The sequence below is a fragment of the Falco peregrinus genome, chromosome 3, assembly GCF_023634155.1.
Source record: "Falco peregrinus isolate bFalPer1 chromosome 3, bFalPer1.pri, whole genome shotgun sequence".
Lineage (NCBI taxonomy): Eukaryota > Metazoa > Chordata > Aves > Falconiformes > Falconidae > Falco > Falco peregrinus.
Window position 1 is genome coordinate 25,841,686 of NC_073723.1, and position 15,900 is coordinate 25,857,585.

The 15,900-nt window shown below is 44.3% G+C and overlaps 1 protein-coding gene across 1 annotated transcript in view; it reads left to right on the plus strand.

Annotated features, from left to right (window-relative positions):
• Positions 1-650: 650 nt before the first annotated feature.
• RSPO2 (R-spondin 2) overlaps positions 651-15,900 on the plus strand; it is a 114,674-nt gene continuing 99,424 nt past the window's right edge. Inside the window, exon 1 of the mRNA XM_055800985.1 lies at positions 651-1,191. Coding sequence (XP_055656960.1) covers positions 1,098-1,191 — 94 coding nt within the window. The 5' untranslated portion in view covers positions 651-1,097. The remainder of the gene's footprint in view (positions 1,192-15,900) is intronic.

Genomic DNA, 15,900 nt, shown 5'->3' on the forward strand with positions numbered 1-15,900 from the left:
ACCCGACGGGAACTAAAAGAAAAAAAAAAAAAAAAAAAAAAAGAAGAGGGAGAGGGAGAGAAGCGCGGTGGACGAGGTTTCCCAAGGCTATAGGCAGTGCAGGGAAACGACGAGGGGACTTTGCGGGGAGAGGGAGAAGCCCGCCGAGGCAGAGCCTGCCGGCAAAAGCCTCGGCGGCTGCCGCGCCGGGGGGCGCGGGGCCGGCGGGCGTTAGGGCCCGGCGGGGGTGCCGGCGCGGCTGCGGGCGGCGCTATGGCCGGGCGGCGGCACCTCTCGTCCCGCAGCACCACCTACGGCCGCGGTCCCGCGCCGCCGCGCATCCCCACCGGGCCCGCACGGCCCCGCCGCCCGCGCCCCCTGCCCGCCGCATAAAAGGAGCGGGCGGAGGCGGGCGGCTGGTGGAGCCCGGCGCGGACACCGCCTGCATGTGGCCGGGAGCCCGAGCCCCGGCGGCCACCGCCGGCCCGCGCCCGCCCGCGGGTGGCTGCTCCCGGGCGCGGAGCCGCTCTCCGGACCCGGCGGCGGGGCGGGATGGCGGCGGGGCCGCGCCGCGGAAGGTAGGGGGGGCGGCTTCGCCCCGCCGTGCCCGCGACCTGAGCGCGTGTGGGCGGGGTGCGCCCCTGCGCCGGGATAAATAGCGCTTTCCCCCCGCCTGACAGCCCGTCCCCGGGGCGCACGGGGGTGCCGAGCGGCAGCGCTCTCCCGCCGCCTGCGGGGGAAAGTTGGGGCTCTGGCTGGCTGCGCTCGGGGCGCCCCGCTCCTGCCCCGGCCTGGGTTTTCCATTTTTCTCTTTTTGTTTCTCGGGGAGAGCCGGAGAAGGGGGAGGACCAGGAAAGCCAGAGGCCAGGCTTTCTCCCCGCCGCCCCGTCTCCCTCTCCCTGCAGCGCCGGGGGGATGCTGGAAACGGCTGTGAGTTCGCAGCGCCCGAGAAGGGCGGCGAGAGGCGTGTGAGCTCCTGCCGCTCCCCGCGGCAGCCGCTGCCCCGCGGCGCCCCGCCGGCCCCCTCTTCCCCCGGGGCCGCTCGCAGCCCCGCACACAGCCGGCCTCTGCCGCCCCTCGCTGCCGCCGGCGGGGGCTGCCCACCCCAGCGGCCCAGGATGCAGTTTCGCCTCTTCTCCTTTGCCTTGATCATCCTGAACTGCATGGATTACGGCCACTGCCAAACCGGCCGCTGGAGACGCAGCAAGAGAGGTGAGCAGCGCCGGCCGCTCGGCCGGGACGCCCGCCCGGGGCAGCGAGCGGGAGCGCCGGCGGGGCAGGCGGGCGCTGCGGCGGGCTGCGTGCCCGCCCCCTCCCCGCGGGCGGCGGGGCAGCGCCCCGGCAGGTGTGGCGTCCCCCGCTCCGCGCCCGCGGGCTCCGGGCCGGCACACGTGGGGCGGCGGCGAGCCTAGGGGGCGCGGGGCCGGGCCGGCGTGGCGACCGCTCCGCGGGGCTGCCCGCCCGCCGCCCTGCTGCTGGGGAGGGCCGGGCCGGCGGCGGGAGCAGCGGCGCGGGCGTGAGCTCCGGCGGGCAGGCACCGGGAGCAGCGGCGCGGCCGCCCGCCACCCGCGCGGGACAGCAGGGGACGTCGAGCGGCCGGTGCGAGCCCGCGGCCGTGCCCTCCTGCCCGCGGCGCCGGCACAGCCAGGGCTCCCGCCGGGAGCCGCCCGCCGCAGGACGTGCCCCGCCGGCCCGTCGGCCGCAGCAAGCGGTGGCATCGCCGACTATCGCCGTCGTACCTCGCCAGCCGGCTTGCAGCAGCCGGGGGGTCGCCGTTACCCGCGTTGTCCGGGCTCCCGTGTGCGTGGGGCGGGCTTTGCGGCTGCCTCCCGTGGGCCGTCCCCGCCGGGGCCGTGGGACCGCAGTTCCGAGGCGGAGGGGCGGCATCGCCCCCTCTCTCCGGCGGGGCTGGGGGCTCGGCCCGCGGGGCAGCCGCAGCGGCGGGGCCAGCCGCGCCTGCCCCAGCCCCGGGGGGCTGCTGTGCTGCTGCCTCCCGCTGCAAGCGTGCATATCCCTGCGAGGAAAAGGGGGGAATTAAAAAACAAACAACAAAACCAAAAAGAGAAACGATGCGTTAGGGTTTAAGCTGTTCTGCTGAAACGCTGGTGTCGGGATTACCAGAGTTCAGGAGTCGGAGCGGTGAAATGTGCCAGTACAGCACCCATGTGGCCGAAAAGCTTACTGCAGCTCTTCCCTGGCTGTCAGCGCTGCCTGGGGGGGTTCTCTTTTTTTTTTTTTTGTTCCCCCCCCCCGGGTGGAAGTACACCTTCGGTATAAAACGTTTTTATTATCCGCATATTCTGGGTTACTTTGCTATCCCTTTTCCTATTATTTTCTCGGCCGTGTCTTATCTTACCTTTTCTAAAGTTCGCTCAAAATCAGGTGGGTCAGCTGCTGAAAAATTCCTGTTTCTGAAAGAATTGCCCTTCCAGTGCAATTATTTGGAAGGAGAGGGAGCCAGCATCTCCAGTGTTAAGCTGCTACAAATAGTAATAAAGCTGTGAAAGTAAAATAGTTTGCACACTCATGCATATGTCACCTTCACAGTAGGTACGAATAAAATTGTAAAGCAACTTAGTTTTGATGGTTTTCCAACAGATGGTTTCCAGAATTTAATTTTTGTGTGTGTGGCTAAAACGATAGCAGACCTTTAAAGTGACCAGACTATCTGTGCTAACAAAGGGTATACTGTGTCTTTAATTAAATGTGGAACTACTTAGAGTGCTGGCTAGACAGCGGAGGGTGATAGTGGTATTTCTGCTTTACAACAGAGCTTAAGGATTGCATTGTGGGAGTACTGAAATGAATAGACATCTAACTCGAGTTGTGTGAATTGTCCTCCTACAAAAACTTAAGCTGGTTTTAATTGATCTCATGTTCGCTGATTGATCTTAGACCATTTGTTGTGCTTGTTGAACAGTTGGCTTTTCCAAAGGAGATTGATTTAAATTAGTTTTTAGTTTAGTTATTGGATAAATACCGTCAGTATTGACAGTTGACTTACTGGCACTGTTTTGTGCTATCACCTAAGGGTTTGGTTTTGCACTTTGAAGAATGCAGTCTTTTTCTGTTAATAAGTCTAAAGAAGTACGCATAGCCAGTTCTAAGCACTGAAAGCAAAAGCTAAGAACGTATTCAAACTATAATAGACGCTTGCCATGACACATGCAGTCTGAAGTAATGCTTTCATACAGGACTTAAAATTCCAATAATTTCACAATTTTTCCATATCCCATCTGCAAATAATCAGGCATTCACTGTGGGGTACTGGCAGTTAAAATTTCTCTGGCATTCTGTTTTGTCTGTTACATGATCTCAGATGCTCCATAATATCATTTTCTTAATGAAATAAAATTTTTGGCATAGGCTAAGTCTCCTGTGCGGTAGAAATCAATTGCATTCAGTCTGGAATTACGGGCAAATATCATGCGTAGCTGTGTGTGTGTGGTTTTTTTTTTTTTTGTAAAGCAGCTAAATGCACAATAAACTTTAAGTATATATGCCTGTATTGGAGTTTGCATGGATTTGTAGCTGATGGAAAATGCTCTACTACACAAGAGCTTAGTAGATTTGGGACGACATTCCCAGATTTCTTCATTACCTTCCTACTTCCAACTTCTTCCCAAACCAAGGCATGCAATATTGCAGTAGGAGTGAAATGAAAAAAAAATAAGGTTTAGAATGTGGTCCCTACCTGGCACTGACTTGTGTTTTGTTAGTCAATGTTACTTCATTAAGAATTCTTTGGTAAAAGCATTATGATCAACAGATTATTCTAATTCCACTGCTGCTTTTAGTTACTTTTGCAGCTCATTAGAATATTGCTTTGCCTAGTTGGCTCGGAGCAGAACCTTACTTCCCTTGAAACACCCCAGCAAATTCTCCCTCTGGAAGTCTCTGTCCTGAGCAAGTAATTATGATTATTTGCCTTTCCTGCAGAAGCTATTCTAAAATGTGTTTAAGGGCTATATAGCTTAAAGGTCAGTGGTGTAATCTCACAGCTGGTTTAGCCTAATACCAAAGCACCTCCTTTCCCTTTCTTATTTATTTGATTTTTCATTTATCTTGGATACCCACTTGTTAATTTCAATGAAAAAAGAAATTAATTCTTCTCTTTAGCAGCCAGTATGAACAGTTTCATGTCTTAGCATTTCACTGAATATCACGGGACACATGAAAGACCAGTCACTTTTTTCCCTTGTCTTTGAGACATAAGAAGCTTTTCCCAAAGAGTACCACAAATCAAAGTGGGAGTACGTAGAAATGAAATCTGTCAGCATTGACAGAAAAGAATACAGGGTTCTTCATTGTAAAGAGCTGTCAAAAATCAGAAATTCCCTGAGGAAGAAAAGCCAATGTGACAGCAGTGCCTGCATTGATGGGAAGACTCAACTGTAGTGCAGAGAGGCTCTCTGGGGCTGGTGAGACCAATGCTGGCATAATGAGAGACGTGAATGGGACATGTTCACACTGGGAAACTGGAAGTTACCTATATCCAAGAACTCAAAAACTGTGGGTGTCAAATACTTTTTTTTCTTAGCTCACATTCAAGGAGTATCGTAAGAGCTAAGCTGCACATGCATCTCCTGGATGCTCGCACTCTGTGTTAGGCATACATAAAGGAAGGGGTTATATCTGTAGCAATAAGTGAATAGTAACTGCCAGTGTGATGACAGAAAACCCACAGTTGGAAATAGGAAGAGTGCCGGTGGAAGGGAATCTCTGCGAGTGCTTCTGAGAGCTCAGCATAGCTCTGTGTATGGTGTTCATAGAAGTGTGTGTATATATGGAGGAACACAGTAGTGGGAATCAAAATTATGTCAATTAAAGCTGCATCATATTAATGTTTAATGGGAGTCTTGACCACAAACCAGCTATTAATATAGGAAGCAGTCATATGGTTTTTCAACTAGAAGAAAAACCTGTTCAGATATTGGGGATTGTGATTTAGCTTTCCTAATTAAATACCTGAAATAAGGATAATCTTGGAGCCTGTCTCAGCTGGTTTTTGTGGTCAGGCTTTGGGAAAGAGTGATGATTTGAACATTAGGGAAAAGGAACCTGTGCTGGAAATAATTGATTGAAGTAAATACCACATCTGCTTTTACAAGGACTGTACTAACTTCAAAAGAGTAATTTACTATCTAAAAAGTGCCATACTACAAAGAAGATCTTAATTGTCCAACAGTACCCAAATATTTTACCTATTCTATCCTCCTCTCTCTGAACTTGAAACATGTTTTACATTTGGAGGAGGGTTAACTTTTTTCTGCAGGTTAAGGCTTGAAATCTTAGGAGGAAGCTGTACTTTGAGACACAAGTTTTCCTCAGGTGTTACAAATTCTGTTACAAGATTTTAATGTAAAAGAACTGAGACATGTTAACACTTTCGGGAGTGATTTCCCAGATCAGTAGTAAAGCTTTGGAGGGTAGCTTCTGCTCCTCAGCCCCTTACTGCTTAGGGTAGCTAGTTAATAAACATTATTTCTATACACATCCTTACTAAAGCAGTAAGAATATCCTAACACTGTAACCACTGAAAAGTCAAAACTTTAAAACTCTGGGCTACTTATGCCCTATCATCTGGTAAGGCTGGGAAAGTTTCTTAAACTAAAATGGCAGCAGAAGTCAAAACTTCTCTGTGAATGACTGAATACCGAACTAGCTAATAATGCAGTGTTACTGGGCGTAATCCATGCTCAAGTGGCTGTTGAAGATTTGCAGAAGAGATGCTCAAAATGCCAAGAGCAGGTTTCACCATGAAAACAGACACCTAAGTTTGGGTGCTTGATTCAGTTTCCCAAAGTAGGTTTCTAGTGCTGTTTGTGATGCGTAAAAGATACCCTTCTGGCCCTGGCATGTACATGACCTTCCTGAGCAACTGGAGGCCAGGCAGGGTACCCTGGAGCAAGTCATATGCATCTGACATCCTTAGGTGTCCCAAGGCCTGTTACAGTGGAGACTGAAAATGGGGAGCATGTGCTGGCACAGTGTTGCTGTATTTATGCTTTTCCTTGCCTGTGTCCATCCCCTTTAGCTTCCTTTACAGGTTGCTTGGGATTAGGATACTGGGCTAGATGAGTGTGTCTGGTCAGACGTTGAAGTCTATGCCTATACGCTTTTGCATTAAAACCTGCAGGAAGTTTTATGCGGTGATGAAGAACTTAGATTTGTATGCTTAATAAACTTGGCTTAACTTTGTTTTCTCTTTTTTTTGGGAAGGGGTATGTAAGTTTTTCAAGGTTTGGCTGAAACCTGTTACTAGAGCAGCTCAAAATGCATAACAAATACCAAAAGTGAGTCTGTATATTTATATCGGGAAGCTAAGATAACAGCCAGAATGCAGTTTCTCACTTCACTATGTCATTTACAATATACAGGCCAGCATAATTACTATGATAAAGTATGTTAGCATGGTGTTGTTTACATAAGCTGCTTTTAATGAGCAATATGACATTATTTAAAAGCTGGAAGATGGTAAGAGGTGTTCATTATCAAAATTGAAGGCATAAAGAAATAAAGGTTTTTCTGTAAGCTGTTTATGTGTTTTCTTTCTCTCACTGATTCTGCCAAGACCCTGACTATCCCATGGAGGTCTGCATTTTATTTCTGATCCTCTAGCTATTTTTTTTAATACCTAGAAACCTTACCTCACCATAGATTAGAGGGCACTATCTAGTCAAACCTGCAGACCATCACAGGCTGCAAATTTTACCTGCTACACTGTACATCAAACTCAGAAGTTTATAGCAGACTATAACATCCCTTTCAAAAAATGCTCCCTTGATTATAAACTCCAGGGGTGGGATTCATGTGACTACATATAATTGTCTGCAACATGAATGTCTGGATTTTCTTCTATAATTGATGCAGTGCTAGTTGATACAATCCATAGAGGTGCTGGCACAATTTAACTCATCCTACGGTAGGCACCTGTCTGATCAGATAAAGTATACTCCAAACTTGGGAAATATAAAATAAGATGACTCTGTTACCTCTATCTAGAATTGTGGTGTAGTCCAGATGTGTGCATCTTCATTGTTAGCTCCTGAAGTAAGCTGAAATCACCCGCAAATGAGAAGGGTTCCACCATATCCAATTTTCTCATCTATATTAAGCTTATGTGTTGGTGCAGCTCTTAACTTTAACAGATATGGTTCCTGAAAGTTATATTTTTTCTTGTGTTACAGATTTATTTAGTTTCAGGTATTTTAAAATACTAAATTAAATTCCTCATGCATGCCCTCTCATTTAACCTCAAAATTTTGTTCAGGTGTGGTTGGAGAACCTTCTGTATTTGTCTAGGCTCCAAGTATTTGCTAATCCTGTTCTTAATGAAAAGCATGACTTCATACATGTTGGCTGCTGATAATGCACAAATATAACAGCTTTATCCTTTCATTATGGGCTGCTTCAGACATGAAAATTAGGTGCTGCCATAGTTTGTGTACTCCTTGTCTTTGTTGTACTTATTTAGCAGATGGAACGCTTAGGAAAATGTCAGGTGCTGCAAAATCACTTTGTGCATGCAGGGTAGATCTATCACTTTTGGGGATGGTAGTGTTGGATTTAAAGCCTGTTCCCAGGTAATATTTTGTGTAGGGCATGGAATAGGCTTGTGGTATGACTTTCTTGATACTTGAATGCTAATCTAACTTAAGAAGTGGTCAGGTCTATCTTGCTTCTGAGCACCATTAGGCAGATGCAGAGTTTGGGTCATACAGCTATTTCTTCTATCCTACAGGATGGCTTTGTCCAGCTAGCTCCATGCAGAAAGGCCACCTATTGACCAGGGTTTGCTGTTATACTTGCTGAACTTTGTATATCTGTGGGCAGTAAGGTAACTTGTAAGCCTGACTTGAAACCCAGCTGCATCATGCTATTCTCTCTACGTCTGGCTGTTCCAGCTTTCACAGTGTTTACCATGAGGTGAACCATCCTGTCCATTTTCATCAATACTTTTTCAAAACTCTGAGGAGAAATGAAGTTGGAAGGGATCAGGGTGGCAGTCTCTCCAGTGTATGCCCCAAAGAGGCAGGTGACGGTGCAACAATGTCAGACACAGGAGAGGCAAGAGTGAAAAAGTGAATCTGACAGACACTCTCTAATAAACGTCATCTTTCCAGTGCAGTTTCTGCAGTGGAGATGGAAGGTGGGAAGGAAGGATTACAGGAAACTGATGTTTGCACATAATCCTATCACAAAATACTTCACGGATTTGAAAGTCGATGTTCTGAGTGTGGAGATGACAACTGTAACTCCTCTAAAATGATGGAGTATCATGATACTTCCCCTGTAGATTTTCCTCTGAGACTACAAGAATTTGAGACTTTAATTGTTGTCCTTACTTTGAGATTGCTCCATCTTAGCACCTTGATTTCGAAGCTATGCACATCTCTGACCTTTCTCTATCAAACTGTGGTCCATAGAGCAGGTGCTATAATTTTCTGGATGTCTACAAGTCACGCTGCGTCATCCTTGTGTTTGTACTGAAGCACTCTTAAATGCAACACTCCAATGAATTTGTATAGCTTTGCTTTAATCTTACTCTATTTTGATGCAATTGTTTGTTGCTTAAATGAAAAGTTATAATTTCAAATTTCTTTTTAGTTGGTACCATGCAAACGATTGATGATTAAATTTCCTGAGCTTTCCTCTTGGTTATGGACTTCAATGTACAAGCTGTGAAGAGGAAAAGGATGTAGAAAAAGGACTAAAATTGTAGCATGGGGCAGAAAGGTGATTTATTTTTTTTTTAAAGGGAAAGCAGAGAAGCAACTAGTATTGTAGACAGTTTGATTATGTGGCGAAGGAGAGTTTTTTAATATCCCATCTGCCAAAATCTGGTGAGCAGTGCAATAAGTGTTCATACTCTTTTTTTACTGTAATAGGAGAAATATCTTTTGATAGCAGGTAGTTGCAAATCTTGGCATCCAGTAATGAATCAGTTATATATTTCTTTTCGAAATACCTATTTCAGTAGAGGCAAGTACTTGATCTATCTGTAACTGTTCTTTTATGAGGGAATAGAATTTATACCCTCTGCTCTCATTCCTTTTTTGTTTTTATGGGATGTTTGTATGACTGTGACAAGGAAAGTGTAAGTAAATACAGGTAATATTTAGGTGAGGCATGCAGTTCTGTAATTATGTTTCAAAATAAACACTTAATTGAATTATGAATGTTAATTGAAAAGGGTAATAGCAAATCTTATATATGGATACCAGAACCAAAATATTGTGAAAATCCTTCTAATATGATTTTCTGTTTTTAAAAATTTTTTTGCTCTCTAGGATTTAAAAAAATCAAGATAATTTAGAGCATATGGTTTAGCAATTATGAATCTCCAATTTACCTCGTGGAAACTTTTGTCTATTTTTTTTGAGAATTGTCAAGATTTTCTTCATCTTGATGACAAACAGAGCCAAACATAGATGTAGTGGGACGGAGGAAGGGACCTAGAAGATTGGTAGTGTTTGTGATGCCAGCTTTTAGGAATTGCCTAAATTGGTGGGGTTTTGTAGTCACTGAGCAGTTGCATGAACAATAACTCCCAAGTAGACCATGTGCAGCAATTAAGACAATATCTGTGCCTTTTTATATATTGGGAGAAACTTGTACTACTTTACACTGCAAAGGGACAACAGTATTTGTGTTAGAGAACTGCAGTGGTGTGACAAAATATAAACTTCCTGCTCCACACTCATTATTTTCTTTTTTGAGCTGAAATGCTGGCTGAAATATGTTACACACAAATATACACTCTGCACAAATGTATGGTCTTTTCAGCCGTATGGCTGCCACCTTTGAAATACCAAAAAAACCCCAAACTATCCACATCAGAGAAATGGCTGTTGTGCATGCACAGATTAAACTGCACATGTATAGTAGTGCTGACAACACCCAGCGCGTCCATACTAAGAGTTGCTGGGCAAGTTGGAAACCACTGAAACAGCAACTATGCTTCTCAAAGATAGGTGTTACTGATTTGCTCTTGCTTCTTTCTTGGATTGCTCAAAAAACCCCACCCCAAATAATTAGTAGATATGATATGTTTTCATTATAAACCTACTAATTTACCTAGTGATTCCACTGACAAGCACGTATCTATGACTCTTTTGAATGGGAATTAAAAGTTTCATCTTTCACTTTATCTATACTGAGATGGTACTTAAGGATCCCAACTGAGGTGAGACCCTGTAGCACTGGCCCTGCATAGACAATAACATCTAAACTAAGGCTGCCAGACCAGAATCTGTTCCAGATTTCCATCCACTGGCAGAAGAATTCTTTGCCTTTTCATTCCAGCTAGTTCAGACCTGGTTTAGGTCTCATTTTACACAGTGCATGCTAATAATGTGATGGACACAGATTCAGTTTTGACTCAGCAAGAGCAGCTGTGCGTCAGCAGGATCACTGCAGTGCACTCAAGGTGCGTTAGGTTATGTTCACAGCACGACACCACAGCAGCTACTTGGTTTTAGTTTGCTTAAAGCTATTGACAATTATTGCAGAATACTTGTGATCTGAGATGCTTCACTCTTGCAAGGGCCTAAACCCAAAGAACATTTTGTAAAAGGTTTGCTTATTTATCTACCACTGAATTACATGTTTTAATACTTTCATCAGGAGCATTCTCAGGAGGTAGTTTTATGTCTAAAAATTGGTCTCCTGTCCTCTCCAAAATAATTAATCTTTTCTCCCCTACTTTTTTGAATGATCACTTGTGAGGAAAGTTGACTTTCTGAGGGACATCTGAGGGAAGGCACCTTTTGGAGTAGGGTTGCTGTGTGCTTTTGCTCTTGTGAACTACTGCTGTGGCAACAGCTGATGACAGGACAGTTCTTCAGCTTGGGGTCTTTGCCTGGGACATCAAAAATATACCTGGCCTGCATGTGTGTGTCGTGGTTGATTTTGAAGATGTTCAGCAAATACAGATTGCAGGTTGGCGGATGGCCTGTTTTGTCTCTGTTGCCTACCTGACACGGTTCGGTGCTGGGAGGTCTGCCTTCCTGGTAAAAGGGTACCTTCAGCAAGTCAGAAGGATTGTTTTTGTTAGTCTTTTCACATGTAAAACTTTTGATTAATATGTGAATGGCAAGGGTAATAGGAAAGAAATCCTTCTTTTATGTAAACGTCAAGCAGCGTTCCAGTGTGAAGTGCTAATATTATGACAGTATGGGAGTTAATAATGGAACCATCGGAATGAAATGGTGCTTCCAGACAGGTGCTTTGGCTTCCAGCTGTATTTCTTACAGCACTACTCCAGTATGCTGGAGTGTTGCAACTTTGATGGTGCTGAGATCACAGTACGTCATGGTTCCTCTTTTTAGCTGATGAAACTGCAGAATTACAAGTGCTTATCATAACTCTTCTATTCAAACTCACATTTTGCTGAACTTTACCTGTTGCCCACAGTATTCAAAGTTTTTTTTTTGGGAACTGAGTTTTAGGAAACATTTGTAGCTGTAGTTGGGAAGTAAAATGAGAAATATCCCTGACATTTTTGTAGTGTTTAAAATAATAATTTTTTTCTTTAAAGCTTTGATTCAGGTTCACTGTGTTTTGTTTATGGTTTTTTTAATATAGCTTGTTGTAGAAACAGGAAACTATGAACTGCTTCAATGCAATACGTGTTCTGTGAAATTGAGAAGCAAATCTGAAAAATCTTTATTTAGTTGAGCAGAACCTGTAGGTCACCTAGTGCTACACAGTGTGTATTTCTACCACTGAACAGGTGTGTAGTAGTAGAAATACATACTTTTTTTGAAGGGTTCAAGTAAACAAAACTGACAGGATAGGAGAGGAAGAGGAGGCACAGAATAACCTTGTGATTAACAGTTTGGGACAAAGTTGGGTATCTGATCTTCAGTGTTAGTTCTCAGACTTGTCTGCAGTCACTGGATTATGTAGCTTCTCTGCATTGAGGGCATGTACTAGCACAAAAAAAAAAAAAGTATTTCTTTCATTTCAGATAGCGGAGTTCAACCTTACCTCTATCTATCTCAGCAAGAAAGTAAAAAAATTTCCTGTTATTTTCCCATATTTGTGCCGCACATGCTCTATCAGTTGCTCTTTTGCATGATCTCTGTCACCCAATACAGAGACTTCTATATTGTGTGAAAGGGAATCTAGTTTTGTTCAGCTTTGGATACAATAAGAGAAAGATACTGTCTGTTCTGCTAAAAATGTCATGCCTCTTCTGCCAGCAGTATTCTGGAAATCACTCCCCGTCCAGGGAAACCTCAATAGACTGGAGGAATCAAAAGGAACCTCACTGATGTTCAACAAGAAGTGCAAAGTCCTGCACCTGGGAAAGAACAACCCAGTGCACCAATATATGCTGGGGACCACCCAGCTGGAAAGCAGCTAGGTAGAAAAGGCTCTGGGGGTCATGGGTCCTTATGTTGAACATGAGCCAGCAACGTGTCTCTGCTGCAAGAAAAGCTGATGGTGTTTGGGGCTCCATTAGGAGGGTTGTTGCCAGCAGGTGAGCCCTCCCCTCTAGTCAGCATGGGGGAGGCCACGCTTGGGTTATTGTGTCCATCTCTGGGCTCCTCAGTACAAGACATGGACATACTGGAGAGAGGTCAATGAAGGGCCCCAAAGTTCATTAAAGGACTGGAGCATCTCTCCTGTGAGGGAAGACCGAGAGAGCTGGGACTGTTCAGCCTGGAGAAGGCTCGGGGGGGATCTCCTCAATGCAGTTGAAGGGAGGGTGCAGAGAGGACAGAGCCAGGCTCTTTTTGGTGGTGCCCAGTGACAGGACACGAGGCAACGGGCACAAACTAAAGTATAGGAGGTTCCCTCTGAACATCAGGAAACGTGGTTTTTTTTATAGTGAGGGTGACTGAGCACTGGCACAAGTTGCACAGAGAGGTTGTGGAGTCTCCCATCTTGGAGATACTCAAAAGCCATCTGGACATGGTCCTGGGAAACTGCATCTAGCTGGCCCTGCTTGAACAAGCTAGTTGGACCAGATGACCTCCAGAGGTCCCTTTCCAGCCTCAACCATTCTGTGAAAGGTTTGGAAATGTATCAGATACCTAGCTTGTGCTTGCTTGGTTTTTAGGAATAGTCTGCTGTGGGGAAGAAACATAGTGTCCATTCCCTTTAGGAATCCTTGAGATACGTGACTGAATCATGTGCAGCTGCAATCACCTTAACTTGTTGGAGTGCTGAGATCAACCCACAGGAGCTTACTGGTATTTAGCAGTGACACAGGACTTCCCAGCTCTGTCACTTCCCCTTGACAAGACTCCCAGCCTAACAGAGGTCTTGAAATAGCACCTGCTCCACCTCTTACTTCCCTCCTCTCTCCTATTCACACTTCCATGCAAAAAATAGCTGACGATGCAGTGAAAATGAAAGTTAAGAGGTAAAATCAAGGGGAAGATGGAAAACTAGGTTTGTCTGGGTGATCTGAGCCATTTAAAGTTATCATAAAAATAAGGTTCTATATCATGCTATTTTTGCATCATATGAGTTCCTTGCTGCCCCATATTTTTTTTCTTTATAAATATTTACAAATACCAGGGAGTGCATTGTGAATGTAATGATTAAGATACTAGACCTAACTGGTCTCACTAATTTTGGTGTAAATCTAGGGGTAATGTCAATCTGTTTCAGATATAGTATATGTTTCTGAAGTGATGTTTGCTCTGGTGTATTGTCTCATGCAATATTACTGTAAGATCCTACAGAAGGACTGTAAGCCAGGCACTTCTTTTTTTTTAAGAGCTGTAGTTCACTTTGCTAATGCTGTATTTACAAACTCTTTGTCGTTACTTCTAGTTCTTTCCATCAGACTCCTCAAAAATCTTCCTGCTTCCAACTTGTATTTCAGTTATTGTAACATTAGCAGTGGCATCAATACGTAGGGTTTTTTCCAGCTTTTGGAAAAAGTTTGAAATGTGACTCTATTAAACCTGAATCTGAAGACAGACTTGGTTTCATATTATTTTCTCTTAATAGCTTTCCAAGCAGCTGCTAGGTGAAACTACTGCATATTGAGCCTAGTGTAATATGAGGCTCATTGGGTAAAATAACATTAGTCTGTGCTACTTAAACACACTCTGGAAGGCTTAAGGAGGAAAGGAAGGAAAATATTTGAAGAGATCAACTGGATGTGGTCGAATACAAGTAATGTCACCTGAGAAGGATTAGAATTTGCCAAAGCTTGACCTGAACGAAGACCTCCATTTAAGGCTTGTGTTCCTACAAGATCAGCTGCGGTAGTTTTTCCATGCACAGTTTTCTACCGGCAGTCATATAGTGAAAGAGTCCAATGATTTACTTGGCTTCTGTGTCTCAGCTGCAGTAAAGTTGTTTTTTTTTTAAAAAAAATAATAAAAAAAATCCCACTTTAACATTCCTTCTACTTATTAGCTGCAGCTGGCTTTTTCTAATTACTAAAGTCTTAACATTTTTTTCATCTACTTTCTGTTGCCCTTATCCTAACTGTGGGCTCAGTGTGTGCACTCTAGCTGATAAACAGCTACACGTGTAGTTTATACACTTAGATGTGGACAGCTTCAAAAAATACACGCATTGACTCTTCAAAATCCAGAAGACCCAGTGGAGTGGTTAGTAGCAATGGTACTTTATCCACCATGGCCTTTGTTTTCTGATGATGTGGGGTTAGCAAACACAGTGCCCTCATATTCTTAATAACACGCCTACTGTGATGGTGTCTTTGAAAATCACTTATTCTTCTGTTTTGTGATTGCATTTTGGAGTGCTTGGGGCACTTTCCCATGCACCTCTCTGGAGTAAGGTGTGTCTCCTATAGGTGTAGGAATAGAAGAGTCCTGGAGTTATAGGGTTATAAAGGCCTGAGTTCTTCCATAAGGTGAAAGAGAATGAGGACTGGGAATACTTGGCACCTCTAAAAAAACAAGTCACAAGTGACTTTTTACTCAAGCCTGACAAAGAATTGTAATAGGGGTAGAAGCAAATGAAATGATCAATTCAATTGTGTCCACATCACGTGACTCGGTGGATGTTCACCACAGCAGGTTACTATGGCCATTCCTGCTAGATGTAAGGTTTGACCATTTCAGGGCAAAGTACGAAATACTTTTATATGGAAATAAAGAAAAAAATATGCTTATTAAGTTTAGAGTTTTCCAGAGGAACTACTTCATGTGATACATCACAGACTGGGAATACTCATAATGCAGGGATGAATTTGCCTTCACCACAAGGGTTTCTTACACCTTTCTCTAAAGCGTTATTGACTGCTGCTGAAGGGAGCAGTGCTTTTGCTCAGTATATCGATTTCCATGTAAAACTTTCTTTACAAAGCTTCTTTTTCTACAAAAAAAGGTAATTGATTATAGATTTTCCTGAGGTTCAGCTTCTGGGCTTGAGCTTTCTTCTTAAAAATACCTCAAGTCACAGTTAAGCTTAGCAGATATGTAATGAGAAAAAGCACACCATAAAATGCAGTATTATGGAGGAACAGCACGTCTCTTGAGACTTGTACTGAAATGATTCAATGTCAGAACTATTTAGTGTTATCCTTCTCTTGCATTTACATCTCACACCGCTAACTTAGGAAACTGTGACTAAGCATTTTGTTTAGCCACAAACACAGCTGACTTGTTTTTCATCGCTGCTTGTTGCCATGTTAATTTGTTTCTTGATTTTGTCATTCATGCTTAGTTGTAACAGAAACGCTATCTCCTCTCTACTTGTAGAAACCATGTAGAGATACCCATGATATTCTACTATATGGAGTAATTTCTCTTTTGTTGATGTATGTTTAGCCAAGGAGAAATCTGATTAGCTGAATGCTCTTGATAGTATTCAAGTACATCCTAGAGCTTTGCATTTGCTGTTTGATGTTCCATTTTACAGCTTTACTTAAATGCTCTGCAGGGATTGTGGTTTAGTGGTGAAAGCATGAAATTTGAATCC